Source organism: Oncorhynchus tshawytscha, linkage group LG20 (assembly GCF_018296145.1).
Source record: "Oncorhynchus tshawytscha isolate Ot180627B linkage group LG20, Otsh_v2.0, whole genome shotgun sequence".
In the NCBI taxonomy this organism is placed as follows: Eukaryota; Metazoa; Chordata; class Actinopteri; order Salmoniformes; family Salmonidae; genus Oncorhynchus; species Oncorhynchus tshawytscha.
In genome coordinates, this window is record NC_056448.1 from 43,234,805 (window position 1) to 43,254,054 (window position 19,250).

At 42.2% G+C, this 19,250-nt stretch overlaps 2 protein-coding genes across 2 annotated transcripts in view; both read right to left on the bottom strand.

Annotated features, from left to right (window-relative positions):
- Positions 1-797: 797 nt before the first annotated feature.
- minar2 (membrane integral NOTCH2 associated receptor 2) lies at positions 798-8,758 on the bottom strand. The gene is made up of 3 exons (XM_024381295.1): positions 8,555-8,758; positions 6,833-7,081; positions 798-1,264 (listed from the first exon to the last, which is right to left on the bottom strand). The coding sequence occupies exons 1-3, from the start codon at positions 8,699-8,701 to the stop codon at positions 1,058-1,060; spliced, it is 603 nt and encodes a 200-aa protein (XP_024237063.1). The 5' UTR covers positions 8,702-8,758; the 3' UTR covers positions 798-1,057.
- A 1,292-nt stretch (positions 8,759-10,050) lies between these two features.
- The window catches only part of LOC112219968 (A disintegrin and metalloproteinase with thrombospondin motifs 19), a 123,276-nt gene continuing 114,076 nt past the window's right edge, over positions 10,051-19,250 (bottom strand). The window contains exon 23 of the mRNA XM_042302704.1: positions 10,051-13,891. Coding sequence (XP_042158638.1) covers positions 13,740-13,891 — 152 coding nt within the window. The 3' untranslated portion in view covers positions 10,051-13,739. The remainder of the gene's footprint in view (positions 13,892-19,250) is intronic.

The following is a 19,250-nucleotide window of genomic DNA, read 5'->3' on the forward strand; positions in this document are numbered from 1 at the left end:
GCCCTGCCCTATGGGACTCCCAATCACAGTCAGATGTGATACAGCCTGGATTTGAACCAGGTTCTATAGTGACACCTCCTGCACTGAGAATGCAGTGCCTTAGACCGCTGCACCACCAATTGATTCTGGTGCTGGAGTAGGCTACGCTGCACCTTGACAGACGACTAACTCTGAGCACGAGCCCTGTAATCAAAGAGAGAATCTCAATGCGGTCTTATACCCCTTTTAAACAGAAATGGGGCCACACACCTGCAACAATGATGTTCAGTGTCATTCAAGTGCCTATACTCAGACCCACTCACATGCACCAACCTCATACAATCTCTAACCTTCAGGGCCCCTACTCACAAGAGTCTCAGTCAGAGTTGTCCTGATATAGGGTCAGATTTCCCTTTTGATTATAATGACTGAGATTATATGGACAGGAGGGACCTGATCCTAGATCAGCACTCCTTCTCTGATACACTTTGTGACTACGGAGCACATGACGGTGTGATCAAACACCTGATTCAAATAAGCAACTAATCATGATCCATTAGTTAATCAGGTGTGAAATGCTCAGGATCCCCATTTTTACCTAATCATCTTATTCATAAGACATTATAAACTGGGTGGTTTGAGCCCTGAATTCTGTTTGGCTGTAAGCTATGGTATATCAGACCGTATACCACGGGTATGACAACATTTTTATTTTTACTGCTCTAATTACATTGGTAACCAGTTTATAACAGCAATAAGGCACCTCGGGGGTTTGTGGTATATGGTCAATATACCACGGCTAAGGGCTGTGTCCAGGCACTCCGCGTTGCGTCGTGGTATATTGGCCATATACCACACCCCCCCGGGCCTTATTGCTTAAATAAGCACTTGTGAATCGTGACAGCTCAAGTGTCTTCTTTCATAAATGTGAGAGTATGAACAATATGCCACAATAGTCCCAAATACGCAATGTGTTTCAAACACATATAGCCTAATGTACATGTTATAGTGAATGATGAGACATCCTAAACCTTTTGAAAGAATTTGACCCACCTTGGCATGATTCTACAAATCAGAGTCACGGTTTCTTTACACTTCTGGTCACTACAATTGGCACTGTGATGATGATAATGATGACGCACACTGACAGAATGACGTAGGTCAGTATTTTACAAAGTCTGTTCCTTTTCATCTGCGCTTCTTTTTTCTTTAACAAGGAGTCGTAACCAGGTGTGTAGAGATCCTCCAACCAAAAATCTAGATCCTGTGGTCCTTTTTCTTCTTCCTGAAACAAAAAGGGAGACTTTGAAAGTGCAACAACAACATTGTGACACTGTCAATACATGGTATGTAATAACATGTGACGACGGGTAAATGACACATTTTTTTTTCAATGACAACGGATAAAGCTACGTACAGCTTCCATGACATGTTAGTTATCATGAGCTGAAGTCGGCTGTTATAGGCAGTTATAATGGTTTATGTCACATTAGATGTAATGATTATGACGATTGCATGTAAGCATATGCACTTCAAGGAAAGTGTGAGCAAAAGAGATGGTCTTGTAACAGGCTATAAAGTTAAATACATGTATTTCAATGTAAGTTCTACATTTTAAAAAGTACTTTATACATTATACATTTATACATGAGTAATAATCAGTAGATTTTATTGTAATAATAGTAAAACAATAGCCTACATCATAAATTAAACACTACATCAAACTAGACATTGTGCATTATACATATGTACATTGCTCAATTGCTACAAATGTACAATAATATTGTCAATGTTATACTGTACAGTTGTAGTAATGAAGAAATGTTACATACACTACCGTTCAAAAGTCACTTAGAAATGTCCTTGTTTTTGAAAGAAAAGCACATTTTTTTCCCCAATAAAACAACATAAAATTGATCAGAAATACAGTGTAGACATTGTTAATGTTGTAAATGACTATTGTAGCTGGAAACGGCTGATTTGTAATGGAATATCTACATAGGTGTACAGAGGCCCATTATCAGCAACCATCACTCCTGTGTTCCAATGGCACGTTGTGTTAGCAAATCCAAGTTTATAATTTTAAAAGGCTAATTGATCATTAGAAAACCCTTTTGTAATTATGTTAGCACAGCTGAAAACTGTTTTCCTAATTAAAGAAGCAATAAAACTGTCCTTCTTTAAACCAGTTGAGTATCTGGAGCATCAGCAGAGCCAGCAGCATACCACCCTGCATACCACTGCTGGCTTGCTTCTGAAGCTAAGCAGGGTTGGTCCTGGTCAGTTCCTGGACCAGATGCTGCTGGAAGTGGTGTTGGAGGGCCAGTAGGAGGCACTCTTTACTCTGGTCTAAAAAAAATAATATCCCAATGCCCCAGGGCAGTGATTGGGGACACTGCCCTGTGTAGGGTGCCATCTTTCGGATGGGACGTTAAATGGGTGTCCTGACTCTCTGAGGTCATTAAAGATCCCATGGCACTTATCGTAAGAGTAGGGGTGTTAACCCCGGTGTCCTGGCTAAATTCCCAATCTGGCCCTCAAACCATCATGGTCACCTAATAATCCCCAGTTTACAATTGGCTCATTAATCCCCCTCTTCTCCCCTGTAACCATTCCCCAGGTCGTTGCTGCAAATGAGAACATGTTCTCAGTCAACTTACCTGGTAAAATAACGGAAAAATAAAAAGTCAGCATTTGTGGGTTCGATTACAAGCTCAAAATGGCCAGAAACAAAGACTTTCTTCTGAAACTCGTCATTCTTGTTCTGAGAAATGAAGGCTATTCCATGTGAGAAATTTCCAAGAAACTGAAGATCTGGTACAACGCTGTGAAGTACTCCCTTCTCAGAACAGCGCAAACTGTCTCTAACCACAATAGAAACACCAGTCTCAATGTCAACAGTGAAGAGGCGACTCCGGGATGCTGGCCTTCTAGGCAGAGTTCCTCTGTCCAGTGTCTGTGTTCTTTGGCCCATCTTAATATTTTATTTTTATTGGCCAGTCTGAGATATGCCTAGAAGGCCAGCAGCCCGGAGTCACTTCTTCACTGTTGACGTTGAGACTGGTGTTTTGCAGGTGCTATTTATTGAAGCTGCCAGTTGAGGACTTGTGAGGCATCTGTTTCTCAAACTAGACACTCTAATGTACTTGTCCTCTTGCTCAGTTGTGCACCTGGGTCTCCCACTCCTCTTTCTAGTCTGGTTACAGCCAGTTTGCGCTGTTCTGTGCATCGGCACTTACCAGATTTCTATCAAACCATCGGCACATACCGGATTTCTGATTTCATTATGGAGACGGGAATGAAACAAGTCTGACTTATTGATCACTACTCTGTGATTCAGTAATAAAGAGAACATATACCTCAGTGCTCTGTGATTCAGTAATAAAGAGAATATATACCTCAGTGCTCTGTGATTCAGTAATAAAGAGAACATATACCTCAGTGCTCTGTGATTCAGTAATAAAGAGAACATATACCTCAGTGCTCTGTGATTCAGTAATAAAGAGAACATATACCTCAGTGCTCTGTGATTCAGTAATAAAGAGAACATATACCTCAGTGCTCTGTGATTCAGTAATAAAGAGAACATATACCTCAGTGCTCTGTGATTCAGTAATAAAGAGAACATATACCTCACTACTCTGTGATTCAGTAATAAAGAGAACATATACCTCAGTGCTCTGTGATTCAGTAATAAAGAGAACATATACCTCACTACTCTGTGATTCAGTAATAAAGAGAACATATACCTCACTACTCTGTGATTCAGTAATAAAGAGAACATATACCTCACTACTCTGTGATTCAGTAATAAAGAGAACATATACCTCAGTGCTCTGTGATTCAGTAATACAGAGAATATATACCTCACTACTCTGTGATTCAGTAATAAAGAGAACATATACCTCAGTGCTCTGTGATTCAGTAATAAAGAGAATATATACCTCAGTGCTCTGTGATTCAGTAATAAAGAGAACATATACCTCAGTGCTCTGTGATTCAGTAATAAAGAGAACATATACCTCAGTGCTCTGTGATTCAGTAATAAAGAGAACATATACCTCAATGCTCTGTGATTCAGTAATAAAGAGAACATATACCTCAGTGCTCTGTGATTCAGTAATAAAGAGAACATATACCTCACTACTCTGTGATTCAGTAATAAAGAGAACATATACCTCACTACTCTGTGATTCAGTAATAAAGAGAACATATACCTCAGTGCTCTGTGATTCAGTAATAAAGAGAACATATACCTCAGTGCTCTGTGATTCAGTAATAAAGAGAACATATACCTCACTACTCTGTGATTCAGTAATAAAGAGAACATATACCTCAGTGCTCTGTGATTCAGTAATAAAGAGAATATATACCTCAGTGCCCTGTGATTCAGTAATAAAGAGAACATATACCTCAGTGCTCTGTGATTCAGTAATAAAGAGAACATATACCTCACTACTCTGTGATTCAGTAATAAAGAGAACATATACCTCACTACTCTGTGATTCAGTAATAAAGAGAACATATACCTCAGTGCTCTGTGATTCAGTAATACAGAGAATATATACCTCACTACTCTGTGATTCAGTAATAAAGAGAACATATACCTCAGTGCTCTGTGATTCAGTAATAAAGAGAATATATACCTCAGTGCTCTGTGATTCAGTAATAAAGAGAACATATACCTCAGTGCTCTGTGATTCAGTAATAAAGAGAACATATACCTCAGTGCTCTGTGATTCAGTAATAAAGAGAACATATACCTCAATGCTCTGTGATTCAGTAATAAAGAGAACATATACCTCAGTGCTCTGTGATTCAGTAATAAAGAGAACATATACCTCAGTGCTCTGTGATTCAGTAATAAAGAGAACATATACCTCACTACTCTGTGATTCAGTAATAAAGAGAACATATACCTCAGTGCTCTGTGATTCAGTAATAAAGAGAACATATACCTCACTACTCTGTGATTCAGTAATAAAGAGAACATATACCTCCGTGCTCTGTGATTCAGTAATAAAAATGACCGCTTTGTATTCTTTCAGGGAAATAATTGGATGCTGTTACACTTGTCATCTTCATTGCAGAGCTGACTCCCTGCTGGCGATGTCGGCGGTGCCCGTTGAGAGTTTTTAATTTGATTTCGGCTAGCCTGTGCAGCGTTGGTTTGGGTGACAGTCATAGTCCCTGACGTGTCCCGCAGTGCCCTGGTTGGGGACTTTGAGGATGGTATATCAGCTGTCACTTGGCTGATTGGTTTGGTCAGGTGAAACATTAGCTGCCTGATGGAGTTACGATAGAGCTTTCTGTGGGAGTTTGCTCAAGGATACGTATCGCAGATAATCAATCAGCTACTGCCAGGAGCAAACATCAAAGGGATAACAATTGATGCTGTGAAGTTTTCCAGGCACTAGTAGTGTGTAGGTTTGGACTGTGGATGTGTATATGTAGCATTTAATACTGTCTGCATGGACTTGATCCCATGCTGTCACCTCCAGCTCTCCTTATTCTAAGGTCAACTGCCATGTAGCCTTCCATTATCAGCCTCTGTGGTTCAGGAGACAGTTACTTCAGGTCTAAGAGAAGGAGACACATCGCTGCCAAATTTGCGATATCTTAAATTATTTTAGTTGGCATATGTGACTTTGTGTGACAGTGACAACGTCTGTATATCCAAAACATTCTCTATTTCCTGTAACTGATCTACTATTCCTGATGTTATTGCAAATCTAAACCCTGCCTGTCTGCCTTCCTGCCTGTCTGCCTGCCTGTCTGCCTCCCAGCCTGTCTGTCTGCCTTCCAGCCTGTCTGTCTGCCTGCCTCCCAGCCTGTCTGTCTGTCTGCCTCCCAGCCTGTCTGTCTATTTGTCTGTCTCTCTGCCTTCCAGCCTGTCTGTCTGCCTGCCTCCCAGCCTGTCTGTCTGTCTGCCTGCCTTCCAGCCTGTCTGTCTGTCTGCCTGCCTTCCAGCCTGTCTGTTTGTCTGCCTGCCTTCCAGCCTGTATGTCTGTCTGCCTGCCTCCCAGCCTGTCTGTCTGCCTTCCAGCCGATCTGTCTGTCTCCCTTCAAGCCTGTCTGTCTGTCTGCCTGCCTTCCAGCCTGTCTGTCTGCCTTTCAGCCTGTCTGTCTGCCTGCCTTCCAGCCTATCTGTCTCTGTCTGTCTGCCTTCCAGCCTGTCTGTCTGTCTTTCAGCCTGTCCTTCTGTCTGTCTGCCTTTCTGTCTGTCTGTCTGTCTGTCTGTCTGTCTGTCTGTCTGTCTGTCTGTCTGTCTGTCTGTCTGTCTGTCTGTCTGTCTGTCTGTCTGTCTGTCAGCCTGCCTGCCTTCATGTATGTCTGTCTGTCTGTCTGTCTGTCTGTCTGTCTGTCTGTCTGCCTTCTGTCTGTCTGTCTGTCTGTCTGTCTGTCTGTCTGTCTGTCTGTTTGTCAGCCTGCCTGCCTTCATGTATGTCTGTCTGCCTGCCTGCCTGTCTGTCTGTCTGTCTGTCTGTCTGTCTGTCTGTCTGTCTGTCTGTCTGTCTGTCTGTCTGTCTGTCTGCTCTGTGTGCCTGTCTGTCTGTCTGTCTGTCTGTCTGTCTGTCTGTCTGTCTGTCTGTCTGTGTGCCCATCTGCCTTCCTGCTTGTCTGCCTGTCTGTCTGTCTGTCTGCCTTCCTGCTTGCCTGTCTGTCTGTCTGTCTGTCTGTCTGTCTGTCTGTCTGTCTGTCTGTCTGCCTGCCTGCCTGCCTGCCTGTGTGCCTGTCTGCCTGTCTGCCTTCCTGTCTGTCTGCCTGACTGCTTGTATGCCTGCCTGTCTGTCTGTCTTCCAGCCTGCCTGTCTACCTGTCTGCCTGCCTGCCTTTAAAGTCTTCAATTTACCTTTAGATAGCCTGCCAGGTTGGAGTGGATTGAGTGTCTGTCAAACTCCTGGATGGTCCAGGAGGGTTTGGACTTCTGGTTTTCCCCCATGTCTATAGTCCTTATGTCTGTGTACAGAGGGTTCCTCTTGATCTTGGAATTCAAGGTATGCGGCGTGATGTGCTTCTCCAGGTATCTGTCCACAAACACCACAGGGCTGCCCTCGGGGGACGGGGAAGGCCTATTGTCACTCACAGTCCTACGTTCCCTCTGGGGGAGGAAAGAGATGGAGAGAGAGAGGGAGAGAGAGAGGGAAAAAGTACAAAAAGGGAATTGTCTTTATATATTATTTTGACTGTGGTAACAGTGTTTTCCCCTGTCCATTTCGGGATGTTACTAGGGGAAACAAGTGGATACACAAACTTTTGTTATTACTTTCTTTAAACCAGCTGTGCATAATGCATTTGTTGTGCCTTTCTATCACACCTAACAAAGTCTCACTTGGCCAGCCTTGTGAGATGCAACAAGCTGACTGAGATAATGCTCCTACTCCCAGAGTGGATGGTTTATGCTTCGTCAGTTATAACATATCACGGCTCCTTGTGGCAGTATTCTTTAGTAAAGGTTATTCATGTATTCATACATGGCCTATAATGTATCCGTAATGCATATACACAGGTGAGTCAAAGTCCCGAATATTCCTGCATGTCTGTGTGTTCACCGCAAAAAGACGCCGGAATGATCCGTCTTCTTCCCTTGTTTGGAGCAGCAATTAAATGATGGAGCATTTTGCGTTAGATTTGCGTTAGATTTGCGTTAGATTTGCGTTAGATTTGCGTTAGATCATGATGAAACGATTCACAGGTTTTCATTCATCAATTAATTGTGTAAAATGCAGAAAAGGAGATATGGACAGCCTGAGAAACTGTGACCTTAACCAATTCTGATAAGCTCACTTGTTATTCTCATTGAAATCCAATGACTGACTCATTCCTGTTGACTCATGATTCTACTGCAACCAGAAGCTGTGGTTAATTACGGAGCCACATTCACTTAAAAACAACAAAGATGAGAGTTGGATATACATTTTGTAAAAGAACGAATCCAGACTGAATCAATCAATTCACAGTTGTCTGCAACTCCAAAAAAAAGAAAGAAGTTTATTATGTGTAAACCCTTTGTGATCTTTTGGCAACGATGATGATGGAACACCAATGCAATAACCTTTCACTATGACCGTTCATTACTATTAATCATGAAATAGTCAATAGTGGTCGTTGCGTGCGTCAAGAAAGTAACGCGCTCCTCTTATTTTAGTACATCTTCGTTTTACACACAAATAAAATTGGCCTATCTTTCATGTGTATTTTACTAGAACACTGTTACTTACAGCAATAAGTTATCAATCAAATATTCATTTATTGAAATGACGGCACGACGATGAGCATTTTAAATTACTCTTCAATTCAATTAGCCTAGTTAAAAAGATTTTAAGCACCTCTTGAGTTTGGCTTGAAAGTATTCACCTAAATGGTTTGGATTAGGTGCAAGATTGTGAAATGAAGTGCTGTCCTTATAGTTAGACTTAAATTTGAGCCAGAGGTATTCACACCTTTAAATACATACTGAATCTACATGACCAAGCCACTCCAAGCAGACAAGCCTTCCATTAGATATCACGTGAGTACCTGCCTTTAACAGTGAAAGTACTAGACTTTAACGGACAGAGACAAGATGGCCTACCTGTTGATAAACCTGGTTACTCCACTGCCTCTGCCCAGACAGAGCTGCCTCGACCTGGAACATTCCGTGGGTGGCCGGCAGCATCCCCACGTCCAGCTGAAATAACTTTTCCGGGTGGTTGTTGTTGGGCAGAACCGAGATGTCCATCGTAGGTCCTCTTTAGCCCGGAGCTCTACAGGAGCTGAGACGCGTTCAACCAGGCCTACGTTCACACACTGTTTGCCTTGTTGAACGCAATTCTGGTCCGTACACACGAGGCTACACACGGTGCCTCCATCACGATCAGGAATTATTGATGAGCCGCTATTTATGAGCAGGTGTCTTTTGCAGGGGTGTGTGTGTAACCCAACCTGACCTCTTGTGATGGGAACTAACCAACGGTGCCAGGCAGCAGGGTGACATGGTGGAGTCATACCCCCAGGTAATAGACACCTGTACACCTAAGTATTGTCTAATGCTAGGCTAATACAATGCTCTAAGGTGTGATATTTATATAAGTAAGTGTTTCCCAAACCTCTACATTTAGTTGATCTATTCCAATAGGAGCACAGCTGATTCACTGATCAAACTGATCAACATTTATCCAGCCCTTGATTAGGCTGTAACTTGTACAGTACTGGGAAATTGCCATAAGTATCATAGGCTATGCAATACAATGCAAGATTTGTACAATGTTAGACTTTTTTCCCTTAAGTAATAAACTGTGGTAGTCTTATTAAATCCACAGCAGTTATATCTCGGTTATTTATATGTTCCAGTGATACAAAGTGTCATGTCTTTGGCTATGCCGAATTAAGTGATATGACATGCTATTCTATAAAATCCTTTCCCCATAATTAATATTACCTGATTGAGCGAATCATGTAAATGTAATGAACTAGAAAGTCGGGGCACCACAAAATAATATTTATAGAGCAGTTATCTTCCGAATAAACTCTTAAAGACCTAGTCATATTTTACATCATTAGCAGTCGATATTAATCGTCACCTTATTTCAGTCTCACCTGAAAGTTGTAAATTCTTCTTCACGAACACTGAATAACAAGTTGAATCAGCAATACAAAATTGGGTTTAATTATTTATTTACTAAATACCTAACTAATCACACAGAATTACATATACACAGAATGAATCATACCTTGATTACAAATTATGTCATAAAGGAAAACGTCCCTAGCGGACGGAACAGATATGACAGCTGGTTAAACAAAGAAAAGGGGGTTGGGTTTGAGTGAAAGAGCGGGAAGACAAAGGGAGAAGCGATGTGTCTATCGGGCCGTAGGCAGGAACTCTATCGTAAATACAGTGTGGTTCAGATAGTATGCATTCTAAATTACCGCCCATTTGGAAAAGGAAAATGCAATAAATATTTACTCTGAGCTGCGCTTCGATAGGTTGGTGGTAGATGGATGGCCGTGTTGCCCAACAGAGACCTTTGTCCTTTGAAGAGTGTCCAAGGAATACAATGTGACATGAAAACCATAGGAACAAACAAATAATGGAGAATCTATTTTATTATTTTCTCAGGAACAATGATATGCAGGCAGTTTTTTCTCCTACACAACCGCAAGACATTACGAGACAACGCGACACACAGGAAGTAGGAAGCCATTCAAAAACGACATGGCCTTAACAGTGCTATAAAATGTCCATTTTAATTCAATTCAACGACACTCAACTTGTTTTCAGCCAATGACAGAAGGTGTAAACCAAGCAGTATTTTTTTGCACCCATGTGACGCCTAGACTGAGGGCTCATGGGAACCAGAGTAGGGTGAAGTTGCCCCTAGACGCTGATCTAGTGTCCTAGGAACAGTACCTAGGGGATACTTCACCCCGGAGCCAACCCATACCAGTGCAGCAGTACTTCAGTGTACACATGTACAGTGTTTCTTAGTTCTACATTATCTCTATTCAAGTAGAGGGCCGTGGAGTGATACACTAGAAACGGTCATCGTTGTGTGAATAGGATGTACAGCAGATTGTTCTAGTGAAGCAGCTTGCTGTTCAGATGTTGTCGTTCTAACATTGACTTTAACATACAAGACAGCCGTGGGCTCATCCTGGTGTACACAACCAAGGTCGGCCATACTGTACTAACTATTTGACGGAAATATGGATGATAGTTTACTATATGACTAAATAATGTCCCTTTAGTGATTTTGAAACACATTTTGAAATATTGATACAGATCATGTGATTTAAAATGCAGGATAATTTCCCTTTAGAAACCCTCCTGAAGACACTTAGATCCAAATCCTACCTTGGAGAGATCCGTGCGCGAAACTGGGATGCATTCAGTTCCATTCAACGTTTGCTACTGAACTACATTTACCGTAACAGCCTTTGAGGTATGTTTGCTCCCGTTTGGTGGGTGTGGGCTGATCAATATGGGTGTGGCCTGATCAATATGGGTGTGGCCTGATCAATATGGGTGTGGCCTGATCAATATGGGTGTGAACTGATCAATATATGTGTGGGCCGATCAAAATATGTGTGTGACCATTTTAAATCGCAAAACTCGTGCAGCACACCACACACACCATACAATCTCACAAGACTGCGGGACGCAGGACAAACCTGACACCGCAATGTCGAGCAAGGTCTGGCCTTATCATGGTAAAGATCTGGTTTAGGCAGCACACACACCACACACCGTTCTTCAGCTGGTCGTTCAGTACAGTACCATTTCCGTTGTATTAAACGTTGAAGACCGCTATGTGTCGTACTGCACACACCCCTGATGGCAATGTTAGATTTGACGGAAAAGATGTGTGTCCTCAAGCTTTCCACACAATTGTTTCAGTCCCAACAGATCCTAAGGCCAGCACTATTGTTAACATATGCATAGACATAGATTAATTCAGTAAATGTTACAATAAGGTATTTTCTCCAACTTTAAGCAAGCCTCGGCTATTTGGCAACACTTTATGTTTAAGCCTAGATCCCCAAAAGTTCACTCAAGTACACTAATTAGCACCACATAAACAGCACGTTAATAATACGAATATAGTTGCTGTCGTTACTAGAAGTATCATCAATTATCCAAATCCTTCCAAAGCCACATTGTTGCTTACAGTGTTCGACATTAAGCCAAACAGGTACAAAGCAAATGAAGAGCTGAAAGTCCTAAACCCTAAAACATCATATCAATCAAACGTAAGAGTCTTTGCAGCTGTAATGCTTTCAGTATTGCTTCTAAATGGACAGTATTGTGAATTCTGTTTGAGATAGATTAAACATAAAGTACCATTTGTGTCTCTAAACACATTTTTGCTAAACTTGACGAAAGACAAGAATGTCATTTTAATTACTCACGGCTGGAAGCCAAAGTCTCAGCAGTGGCTATACCAAGCAGATAGCATGAAGTTCACCAATGCTGAAATAGATAGAAATGTTTGTGCTGGGCTAAAGAAGTCAACTTGAGAAGAAAAAAAACCCAGAAAGTCCAACACAAGGATTATGCTCTTAAATAACACCTTTTATCAGACAACGTTTCCATCCACAAGGATCTTCGTCAGGTCGTTTTGTCTGGTTGTTTTGACCTGATGAAGATCCTTACAGATGGAAATGTTGTCCGATAAACAGTGGTACCTGGGAGCATAAACTGTGTGCGGGACATTCTGTTTTTTTGGGGGAAGAAACTGATAGGAAACCAGTAGACCTAGGTCCGATGGTACGCTTAATGAAGTTTGCAGTTTGCACTTTTGGCACTATTGCATTGGTTACATTATACGGGGTTAACTAAATTAATGGAAACTACAAGTGTTATACCTTGATGGATTTTGCCTGATTTTCAATGTGATATTAATAAAGATAAATCAGAAAAAATACAGTATGGAAAATGGTAAGACATTTACAAAATATTATCATTAATTATCATTATTAAAAACAAAAACTTCTCCAAAAACACCAAAGAGTTGGATCCTTATGTAGATCTACAGTATATCAGCTCAACGGATCCCAGGTGAAGGCTGGTCAACAATTACACCCTCAAAAGAGATGTGCTTAGACCGACTCAATACCAATAACATGACATACATAGTATTGACTCAATACCAATAACATGACATAGTATCGACTCAAAACCAATAACATGACATAATATGGACTCAATACCAATAACATGACATAGTATCGCTTCAACCTCAATAACATGACTATAGTATCGAATCAATACCAATAAGATTACCACAGTATCGACTCAATACCAAAAAGATGGCAATAGCATGGACTCAATACCAGTAACATGAGCATAATATTGACTCAATACCAATAACATTACCATAGTATGGACTCAATACCAAAAAGATGGCAATAGCATGGACTCAATACCAGTAACATGAGCATAGTATCGACTACATACCAATAACTTGAGCATAATATCGACTCAATACCAATAACGTGACATAGTATCGATTCAACCTCAATAACATGACCATAGTATCGACTCAATACCAATAACATGACATAGTATCGACTCAATACCAATAAGATGACCATAGTATCGACTCAATACCAATAAGATGACCATAGTATCGACTCAATACCAATAAGATTACCATAGTATCGACTCAATACCAATAACATGACATAGTATCGACTCAATACCAATAAGATGACCATAGTATCGACTCAATACCAATAAGATGACCATAGTATCGACTCAATACCAATAAGATTACCATAGTATCGACTCAATACCAATAAGATTACCATAGTATCGACTCAATACCAATAAGATGACCATAGTATCGACTCAATACCAATAACATGACATAGTATCGACTCAATACCAATAAGATGACCATAGTATCGACTCAATACCAATAACATGACATAGTATCGACTCAATACCAATAAGATGACCATAGTATCGACTCAATACCAATAAGATTACCATAGTATCGACTCAATACCAATAACATGACATAGTATCGACTCAAAACCAATAACATGACATAGTATCGACTCAATACCAATAACATGACATGGTATGGACTCAATACCAACAACACAACGAACTAATCACACATTTACAGTGCTTATAATCTAGAGCTGGTTAGGTTGAAACAGGTGTGTTCTGTCCATCCCACGTGTTGGAATAAGTGCACTTGATATACATAAATAGGATATGACACCTAAGTTCGCCCCTGGAAGGAGGGGGCGAGGGGGTGAGGGGAGGGTCAACTCCTCTGCTGCATCTTCTGTGCGTAAAAGTCCCGGCAAGTTTCACAGCAGCGTTGATACCAGCGCATGTCTTGGCAGAGGTTCTTCTCGCGGATGACTTTGCAGTAAACCGGCCACTGGTCCCGTAAACACTTGAACGTCAGGGCAGCTACAGAGGATGAAAGGAGAGATTCAGTTTGACATAGTGCACAGTTTCCTAATCCTGGTCCTGGGGATCCAAAAGGGTGAACATTTTTGTTCCAGCCTAGCAGTAACCCACTTGATTCAACTCATCATCAAGCCTGTGATTGGTTGAACTGGGTGTGTTAGTGCAGAGGACCAGGATTAGGAAACATCCATGTAATGTAACACTGAATAACAGATGAACATGGCTTTTTATCAAATGTTATTCCAGTACATCACCAATAGGTGGCAGCATTTTACACATTTCACATTTACATTTCTTTGTACTGATTCAACTTTGCATTCATTGGAGATTAAATAAAAATATAAAATATATCATGTAAAACAGAGATTACATTGAAAGTCCAGTTGCCACATTGTAATTTCAGGGCTGTCAAAAATAATGGGTATTATAGTAGAAAATTATTAGCCACACCTAAAACACACAATGACTAAATGATGATTGCAGAAGCAGATTATTGCTGATTATTGCACATTCCCACAGACTCAAGCAGTCCTATATTGTCCAAAAGCTTCCAAATAGTGTCTCTCTCTCTCTCTCTCTCTCTCTCTCTCTCTCGCCTCAGTAAAATCTGTCCTCAAATACTCAGTCCATTAACACTAACACCCGTTAGAACAGAGTTCTCAAGAGGACGCAAGGTCACGAGGATAACCTTGTTTCATTTGTGTTTCGGGGCTGCTGTGCTGGGTAAGGGAGTCGGCACTCTGCAACACACACTACTCTGTCACCTTATCAACAAAATTATTATGACCGTTCCATCGCATTCCATTTGCATCGGCAGCATTCTGAATAAACTCAGATCTCGGGGGCATAGACACTGTGTTGACATATTTTCTTGAAGTGAACAGGCCTTGGTAATGAAGCCAGGAGTTGTAAACATCCCTCTTTGCCAATGAGACGTTGCGATGGGACCACCAACACGGGTTGCTTCCCAAATGGCATTCTATCCCCTATGTAGTGCACTACTTTTGACCAGGGCTCATGGGGTAGTGCACTAAATAGGGAATAGGGTACCGTTTGGGACTGCCACGGTCTCTATTTACCTCGGAACGTTCCAGAGGCAGCAAAAGAGAGGGCTGCCACTTCTTAGATACGTCTCAAATGACACCCTATTCCCCAGTGCACTACTTTTGACCAGACCCCTATGGGCCCTATTCCCTATGTAGTGCACTACTTTTGACCAGGGCCCATAGGGGTCTGGTCAAAAGTAGTGCACTACATAGGGAATAGGGTGCCATTTGAGACGTAACCCTTCTCTTGATGGCGTTCTGCTGTCTTTGAGATGGCGTCAAGTCCCCACCAAGGCAAACACAACGGAACACAACACCCGTGGCTGGGGTGGGATTAGTGGGAACGCCATGGCGACAGACAGTAAAACAACTCACACCTCTTCATTCTTCTGCCTCCTGACATCTGAGTCATCCTTTTGGCTTCATGGGAAAAGTCTGAGTCATCTTTTTGTCTTCATGGGAAATTCAACTGCTAAGTCTAGTTTGCCGCTGCGCGGCTGAGCCCATTGATATTGATACACAGTAGTAGAGGTGTAACAGTGTTTTTATTAGTGGTACGGGTATAGTACACACATAGTACACACATAGTATACACATAGTATACACATAGTATACACATGGCATACACATAGTGTACACATGGCATACACCGTTCAATGAAATGCTTACTTGCAGGTTCCTTCTGGACAATGCAACAACAATAAGAAACAATAGTAATACCATATTTTGTATTTGTTTTATTTAAAATAAGAATATAAACAAAGTAAATGACTCAGTAGAATTATTTTTTTAGCATTGTAGTTAAAAAACTGTCTTCACCAACCACTGGAGGACCTTACTGGTCGTGGACAGAGAAATTATTGTACCAGGCTGTGATGCAACCAATCAGGACACTCTTAATGGTGCAGGGGTAGTATTTGGAGAGGACCCGGGGCGGCATGCTGAATTTCTTCAGCCGACTTAGGAAGTAGAGACGCTGTTGAGCCCTCTGGTGGTGAGTGGTGGTGTTGTTGGTCCATGTTAAGTTCTCTGTGATGTGGACGTCATGGAACTTAAAACTGCTGACTCTCTCTACTGCAGTCCTATGGACCCCCCCCCCACCTCTGCTTCCTGAAGTCAACAAACTCCTTTGTTTTTCTGACGTTGAGGGAGAGGTCATTGTCCTGGCATCACAATGCCAGTTCACTTACCACCTCCCCATTGGCTGACTCATCTTGGTTGGTTATCAGGCCTACAACCGTGGTGTCGTCAGTAAACGTGATGATGGAGTTAGTGTCGTGCAAAGCCAACCGAGAGTACAGCAGAGGACTGAGGACACACCCCTGGGTGGCCCCTGTGTTAAGAGATTGTTGCCAATCCTCACAGCCTGTAGTCTGCCCGTCAGGAAGTCCAAGATCCAGTTGCAGAGGGTGCTGTACAGAACATGACCAGCCTCTTGAAGCACTTCACGATTACCGGGGCGATAGTCAATTATCAACAAAACATTATATTATGACCGCTCCATCGCATTCCATTTGCATCGGCAGCATTCTGAATAAACTCAGATCTTGGGGGCATAGACACTGTGTTGACATATTTTCTTGAAGTGAACAGGCCTTGGTAATGAAGCCAGGAGTTGTAAACTTATTGATGTCAATTGTTAAATCCCACTTCAATCAGTGAAGATGAAGGACAGGTTAATGAAGGATTGTTTAAGCCTTGAGACAATTAAGACATGGATTGTGTATGTATGCCATTCAGAGGGTGAATAGGCAAGACAACATATTTAAGTGCCTTTGAACAGGGTATGGTAATAGGTGCCAGGTGCACTGGTTTATGTTAAGAACTGCAACGCTGCTGGGTTTTTCACGCTCAATAGTTTTCTGTGTGTATCAAGGATGATCTACCACCCAAAGGTCATCCAGCCAACTTGACAACTGTGGGAAGCATTGTAGTCAACATGGGCCAGCATCCCTGTGGAACGATTTCGACAACTTAGAGTCCATGCTTCATGAAATTGAGGCTGTTCTGAGGGGGGAGGTGTCTTAAAGTAATGATGGACTGTCATTTCTATTTGCTTATTTGAGCTGTTCTTGCCATAATATGGACTTGGTCTTTTACCAAATAGGGTTATCTTCTGTATACCACCCCTACCTTGTCACAACACAAGTGATTGGCTCAAATGCATTAAGAAGGAAAGAAATTCCACAAATGAACTTTTAACAACTTTCAATCTGTTAATTGAAATGCATTCCAGGTGACTAGCTCATGAAGCTGGTTGAGAGAATGTCAAGAGTGTGCAAAGCTGTCATCAAGACAAAAAGTGGCTATGTAAAATCTCAAATAGAAAATATATTTTGATTTGTTTAACACTTTCTTTGGTTACTACATGATTCCATATGTGTTATTTCATAGTTTTGATGTCTTCACTATTATTCTACAAAGAGAAAACCCTTGAATGAGTAGGTGTGTCCACACTTTTGACTGGTACTGTATTCCTATCATTATTCTCAAAACAGCATTGAGTCTGCCTCCTCTGTCCAGCACTTCACTATTCTGTGTTGATGGTTCCCTCTTGAGTTGCTGCTTGTAAGCGGGGAGTAGGAACAGAGGGACGTTATCTGATTGTATGCAAAAACAGTGATAGTATTAGTTGCTATTGACTGCATGGTAATATGTATGTCAGTGGTATTGGTCCTATATCTATGACAACTGTGTGGCTTGTGGGCTAGTCGTTTGTCTAAGCATGTTTTTTCATAGTATTTTTGTTTTATTTTATACTTTGTAGCCCTTATCTCACATTGAACAGACTATTGAGCAGACAATTGTCTGTTTTTTTTCCTTCGATCTCTATTGTATCTCTATTATACAGATTCAATTGATCTAGCATTGTACTCCAACAGATGTCTGTCTGTTCTAAATAGAATGGATAAACAGGAAATATGTAAAAAAAAATAAAAAAATGAATGGGAGTGAAAAAAATAATACAACAAATGAATGCGAGAGGCTTGAGGCACAAACGTTCATACTTCCCAGATTCCTGGAGGAGCTTAGCATTACCAGCTGTGAAGGTTTTAGGAGGGAGGGGGCAGAGCTGCTACCCTGGTGCGTACCACAGACACCCCTCCCTCCAGCTGTATCTCTGCTCGGGACAAGAACGTGAGCCGGCGTACACTAATTATAAACATCATGCCATATATCCGCCCGGCCTCAGCCCAACCTCAACCTCAGCAGCCCCAGGCTCAATCTCAGCAACCTCCTTCTCAACCTCAGCAGCCCCAGTCTCAATCTCAGCAACCCCAGCCCCAGCTCAACCTCGGCAGCCTCATTCTCAACCTCAGCAGAATCAGCCTCAGAATCAACCTCAGCAGAATCAGCCTCAGCCCCAGTCTCAACCTCGGCAGCCTCATTCTCAACCTCAGCAGAATCAGCCTCAGCCCCAATCTGAACCTCAGCAGCCTCATTCTCAACCTCAGCAGAATCAGCCTCAGCCTCAGAATCAACCTCAGCAGCCTCATTCTCAATCTCATTCTCAACCTCAGCAGAATCAGCCTCAGCCCCAGGATCAACCTCAGCAGCCTCATTCTCAACCTCAGAATCAACCTCAGCAGAATCAGCCTCAGCCCCAGTCTCAACCTCGGCAGCCTCATTCTCAACCTCAGCAGAATCAGCCTCAGCCCCAGTCCGAACCTCAGCAGCCTCATTCTCAACCTCAGCAGAATCAGCCTCAGCCTCAGAATCAACCTCAGCAGCCTCATTCTCAACCTCAGAATCAACCTCAGCAGAATCAGCCTCATTCTCAACCTCAGCAGAATCAGCCTCAGCCCGTCTGAACCTCAGCAGCCTCATTCTCAACCTCAACCTCAGCAGAATCAGTCTCAGCCTCAGAATCAACCTCAGCAGCCTCATTCTCAACCTCAGCAGAATCAACCTCAGCAGCCTCATTCTCAACCTCAGCAGAATCAGCCTCAGCCCCAGAATCATCCTCAGCAGCCTCATTCTCACCTCACCTCAGCAGAATCAGCCTCAGCCTCAGAATCAGTCTCAGCCCCAGTCTCAGCAGCCTCATTCTCAACCTCAGCAGAATCAGCCTCAGCCCCAGCCTCAGAATTCTCAACCTCAGCAGGCTCATTCTCAACCTCAGCAGCCTCATTCAACCTCAGCACAATCAGCCTCTCAGCCCCAGAATCAACCTCAGCACAGCCTCAGCCCCAGAATCAGCCCCAACCTCAACAGAATCAGCCTCAGCCCCAGGATCAACCTCAGCAGTCTCATTCTCAACCTCAGAATCAACCTCAGCAGAATCAGCCTCAGCCCGTCTGAACCTCAGCAGC

Coding starts and splice junctions, on each gene's coding strand:
- minar2 (XM_024381295.1), bottom strand. CDS start 8,701: ATGGACATCTCGGTTCTGCCCAACAACAACCACCCGGAAAAGTTATTT. Junction 7,082..8,554: donor GTAACCAGGTTTATCAACAG/GTAGGCCATCTT, acceptor TTCCTCCCCCAG/AGGGAACGTAGGACTGTGAG. Junction 1,265..6,832: donor ACCTGGCAGGCTATCTAAAG/GTAAATTGAAGA, acceptor TTTTTGTTTCAG/GAAGAAGAAAAAGGACCACA.